This window comes from Otolemur garnettii, unplaced genomic scaffold (genome assembly GCF_000181295.1).
Source record: "Otolemur garnettii isolate 467f Iridium unplaced genomic scaffold, OtoGar3 scaffold00288, whole genome shotgun sequence".
NCBI classification, from domain to species: Eukaryota; Metazoa; Chordata; class Mammalia; order Primates; family Galagidae; genus Otolemur; species Otolemur garnettii.
Window position 1 is genome coordinate 105,522 of NW_003852683.1, and position 5,006 is coordinate 110,527.

Sequence of the window (5,006 nt, forward strand, 5' to 3'; positions counted from 1 at the left end):
AGCAACATCCAACTCCTGGACTCAAGCGAGTCTCCTGCCTCAGCCACCCAAGTAGCTGGAACCACAGGCGCCCACCACAACGCCCGGCTATTTTTGGTTGCAGCCGTCATTTTGTTTGGAGGGCCTGGGCTGGATTCAAACTCGCCACCTTGGGTGTATGTGGCTGGTGCCTTAGCCACTTGAGCCACAGGCACCGAGCCAACTCTACTAATTTCTCACAGAGAATGGGTGACCACCGGCTTCCTTGCTTTTCCTGAATAAACCTCTGCCACCACTTTGGCTTTAGTGTAGGCAGAGGATGGGAAGGGGTAGGGGGATGAGGGAAGAAGAGAGACATTAATAGGTCCTCCTTCCTCAGACCCGGGTGGCAGAGGTTCAAGCAGTACAGGGAGGAAGAGGACAGATGGCGAAGGGATTTCTGGGCATCTGAATCAGTGGGAGCTTATGATCTTCTTGATCCAGGGGCTGTATTTGCAGATCTGGGTGTAGACAGCTGGGTGCTGGGCAGAGCCACAGGGGTAAACACCCCATGAGAGGATGCCCTGAAGTGTCTCATCACAGACCAGGGGGCCACCCGAGTCACTCTGAGGGTGGGAGAAAGAAGAGATAAAATAAATATGCCAACATGAGAGTGCCACTATGGGGACTGGGCAGAGATGGGGAAAGGAGTGGATGGGATAGACTTGGGTAAAGATGAGGTCAGGGATTGTAATCAGGGATGTTGGAGGGTGGTGCTGGGAATGGAGGTGGACTTGGGGTTATGGGCTGGGCTGGGTATGAGAGCTGGGGAGGAAATGAGATTGGAGTCAACACTAGGTGAGGGGTAGAGATGCCTCTGTGGAAAGGGATGGAGATGGCTTAAAGATGGGAGCAGGACTGAGGATGGGGATGGGGGTGTGTGAGACTGGGGAGTGGTTTGGGAACAGAGTTGGGGGGTAGGGCCACGGTCTTTTCTTTCCTCCATAATCTGCCTGTCTTCTCTCCCATATGTCAGAGCCTTTCCCTAGACAGATCTTACCTGGCAAGGATCCTGGCCCTGGTCCAGTCCAGCACATAGCATGTTGTTGGTGACCACACCAGGATAGAAGACCTCACACTGTTTAGGGCTCAGGAGGGTGACCCTGGAGCAGCTCAGGCCCTTGTTGTACTTCACTGATGGGAGAAAATGCCAGGTAATCCTTAAATCCAGCCCCCAATCTTTTGGGACCCAGCAGTCCAAATACAAGACTTCTAATTCCAGGTCCCAGGACACCAGCCCTCCTTACTCAGACCAAGGGTTCCAGGCCCCCAGCCCCTCTGCCCTCAGACTCAGGGATCCCAGCCTCCAGCCTAACTCCTCCAAGATACAGCCATCAGGGCTCCCAACTCTTGCCTCTGCGGGTGGCCGTAGTACCCCAGCCAGCCACATGGCACTGGTCTCCAGGCTGGGCACAGCGATAGGGAAGCCTCAGGATCTGGACACGGGGTCCCAGCACAGCAGACCTGGCCAACTTCAGCAGCATGAGGTCATGCTCATCTGTTCGCCTCGGCAGGATAGGGCCTGAGCCTTGGTGGTATTTGGGGTGGATAACAGACTTGATGGTCCGGCGGAGCTGCTCGCCCTGGAGAAGCAGTAGGTGGTCATCCCCGACTCGAGCCCACAGTGGCCTGGGAAAGGGAAGAGCCACACAGAAGTAAAGCCTTCACAGGATCTGTCCCCTACCACTCCCTGTACCCTCCTGGGATTCAGATGCTTGGGTCCTGAGATAGGAAGGGTTAGAGGTAAAATGGGTTGGGGGAGAAGGGGGCTGCAGACCTGGATTCTTGGATATAGGGAGGAGGTATGATGTATTTGAGCTCCTGGGTTCTCCAGGAATTGAGAGCTAGGGCACTGGGACTCCTGATTAAGCCCACCCTATGTTTTCTATGTAATGGCATCCAGCCCTTCTTCCTTCAATGGGGACTCCTAAAATGAATTTTTTCTTTAGTTCTTAATTCCTGATCACATCAGAGTCTGATTCCTGTCTATTGGTACAACCCTCAATAGAACCCTTGGAGAATCAGCGAGACAGGAGTGATGGGCCCAGGAATGAAATGTTGGGAAGGGCCACACCGCCCCCTGGTGGCCACAGCACTAGCTGCGTATTTCCTCCTACAGGAAGCCCCCCAGGACTGACCCCACCTGGTCATTCAAGGATTTGGACTGAGACAGCGGTAACGGAAGCAATTACCCTAATGACGCCCCTCGTTTTGTCTTCCCATCCTTACGCCGGCTCTCCAGGGAGAGCTCCAAGGACCCCAGCCCTCCCCGACCCTTCCCGAAGGCTGCCTCCTCGGCCCTCTTCGTGAAGTGCTTGAGGATCTCTTCCTACTTGTTGTTCCAGCAGTGCGCGGCCGTGAGCACCCAATTCTCGTCCACGAGGACGCCCGCGCAGTGGAACGAGAGTCCGTTGAAGAGGGACACCTGCCAGGGCTGTGAGCCGCGCGCGCACGGGGCTCCAGAGGCTGCGGGGTCCAAGCTAGTGTCGTTTCCGGGTAGCAGCAGCGCCTCGGCTGCTGGACAAAGACAGGGCAGGCATCAGATCACGCAGGATGAGGGCTGCATCGCAGCTGAGCCATGGGACCGCACTGTGGGGGTTGCGGCGTGCGGCCAGTCCGTGAGGGCGGGAGGGGAGAATTTGGAGTCCCGGGTGGAAGTAGGCAGAACAGCGGGAAAGTGGAAGGAGGCGGGGATCGGGTGGAGTGGATCACAGGACAGGGCGGGTCCGGAGGCAAGACTGATCGCAGAAGGGAGCTAGCAGGCAGACGGCCGGGAGATAAGAGGACGGGGACGGGAGACAGGTTTGGGAGGAGAAGGGATGGGAATGACAAAACGAATGGAAAAGGGGGCGAGAGCACAAAGCCGTAAGGCAAGACTTGGGATAAAATAGAACAGAGTACAAGGGGAGAGTGCGGAGAAAGAAAGGGCTAGGAGTAGAGCGGCAGAGCAGTCCGGTGGCACCGGGTGGGTGGGGCCTGACCGGGTTGGGGGAACACCAGGGACTGCTTTGTAACGGAGGCCCGGCTGATTTGGGGGTGGGCCCTGCTCCAGATCTCTGGGTGGGTGCTGGGGTCCCGAGGGGAGGAGAAATGCGTTGGGGTTGGTGACTGGAACACACTCCTTCTGCCCCCGCCTCTCGCCGCCCCCTGTCCCCCGCCTCACCCCAGAGTTGCGTCATCAGTAACTGCAGCAGCAGCTTCGCCAGGACCCGAGCGCCGGAGGCGGCGGAGAGGTGAAGGTGCGGAGGTCTCATGGCCGGGACCTGGGCTGCGGGTAGGGGGTGGTTAAGACAGATGTTCTGTCAGAGACCCACCTCTCGCTGTGCCCATCTGCCCAGCACGGGACATCCCAGCTTTTGGGAACCTGTTTGACCTGCAGCCAATAACTGTAGAGGAATGATTTGAGCTGGGACAGCGGTAATGGGAGCAATTATCCTAATGACGCCCCTCTTTGCGTCTTCCCATCCTTACGCCCGAGGGGAGCGCTCTCCTCCCCGGGCTCTTCCCGGGGCTTGCCCCGCAGCGCGAGCAGGTTTTCACCCTCCTTCCCACGTGGGAGTAGGGATCCGAGGTTCCAAGCTAGTGGGACCCTCTTCCAAAGTCTCACAGCTGGGGGACTTCCACCGCCCGCAGAGAGGGAAATTGATGGAGGTTCCACCCATCCTCTCGCAATCTGCCCCAACCAGGGTGAGGTGCACGCCGCTTCACCTGGGAATCGCGGATCGGAAGGAGGGAGAGGACGAAGAGTTGCCTCTGCCCAGCCGTGTGGGCCGCCAGAATCCTCTGTCCTGGGACCCCTGGCCAGACCTTCCCTTTTAATCCCTGAGAAGCTTCCCCACCCTCCCCCCAGGGATTCACTCCCTCCCTTTCCCTCTGCCTAATTATACCGCGGGTGGGGCTAACACCTGACCCGGGTCCCAGATTCCAGCTCAGGGAGGGGCTCCTGGAATACAGGCTTCTCCCTGTGCCCCAAACACCTTTTTTGGAGCTGGATTTCGTGGGAATTCCCCAGGTCCCCAGTGCCAAGGCGACTTTCCAGGTGGTGGGAGAAGGTACCATTCATTCCCTGGGGAGCCTGCGGGTGGCAGGATAATAGGTGATTGTCACTGTGACTGAGAGAGAGGAAATAAAGAGGAAATGCATACCTGGAGTGACAACATGAAAAAAGCTAGAATGAGGAAGAGGAAGAAGGGAGACAGAAAGATAAAGGAGATTGAGTGGGAGAGACAGAGACTGACCAAGTGTGTGCGTGTGGGGAACAGGTGCCAAGACCAAGACATACATGTATCAACAAGCAGGAAAAGAGGGAAACAGCCAGCTGGGTACAGGAGGCAGAGATGGTGATAGCCTGTTGCCCTATGGCTGGAGTCCACTCCACAGCTATGGCAGTGGGCTCTTAGTGTTCTGGTGACCAGCCCTTGTGCATGTTGAGGGTCGTCGCCCTGCATTATACCCATGTGTGTCCATTTCTCACCCTCCCTGCCATCTAAGTGTCCCCAGGTGACACACAGGGCCATGAATCACAGGCAGCCAAGGCTGCAAGGGGCATTGACATTGGTAGCTTCAGCCAACTCCCTCATGTTAGTTGAGGAATGGAAGGCTCAGAGAAGGAAGTGACTCATAGGAAGTCACACAGCAAGTCCACCTCACAATCTGGAGGCCCCAGTTCCTGCTCTGGGCCCTTACTCCTCACTCCAATGGGTTAGATACAAGGTGAGCAGGCCATCAGGAGAGATCCCGAGTTCCAGACTATTTCTGGGGCATCTTCTTCAGAGGTTGTCCAGCTTGGTGCTGTCCAAACAAAGGTTCTGCCAAGATGGAAAGGGTGTACATGTGCTGTCTAATATAGCAGCCACCGGGAACATGTGGCTCTCCAGAGTTTGAAATGTTGCAAACAAGACAGAGGAATTACTTTTCTTTTCTTTCTTCTTCTTTTTTTCTTTTTTGAGACAGAGTCTTATTTTGTTGCCCTTGGTAGAGTACTATGG

General features: G+C 56.3%; 1 protein-coding gene across 1 annotated transcript; it reads right to left on the reverse strand.

The window, feature by feature from the left end:
- Window positions 1-431: 431 nt before the first annotated feature.
- Window positions 432-3,272, reverse strand: KLK10 (kallikrein related peptidase 10). The gene is made up of 5 exons (XM_003803234.1): window positions 3,182-3,272; window positions 2,352-2,535; window positions 1,373-1,647; window positions 1,019-1,152; window positions 432-584 (listed from the first exon to the last, which is right to left on the reverse strand). The coding sequence occupies exons 1-5, from the start codon at window positions 3,270-3,272 to the stop codon at window positions 432-434; spliced, it is 837 nt and encodes a 278-aa protein (XP_003803282.1).
- Between the last annotated feature and the right edge of the window lie 1,734 nt (window positions 3,273-5,006).

Excerpts from the sequence above, each read along its gene's own strand:
- KLK10 (XM_003803234.1), bottom strand. The coding sequence starts at position 3,272 with ATGAGACCTCCGCACCTTCACCTCTCCGCCGCCTCCGGCGCTCGGGTC. Across the intron at positions 1,648-2,351 it reads GCGCACTGCTGGAACAACAA|GCCACTGTGGGCTCGAGTCG; the intron begins GTAGGAAGAGAT and ends TCCCTTTCCCAG. Across the intron at positions 1,153-1,372 it reads TACTACGGCCACCCGCAGAG|TGAAGTACAACAAGGGCCTG; the intron begins GCAAGAGTTGGG and ends TTCTCCCATCAG.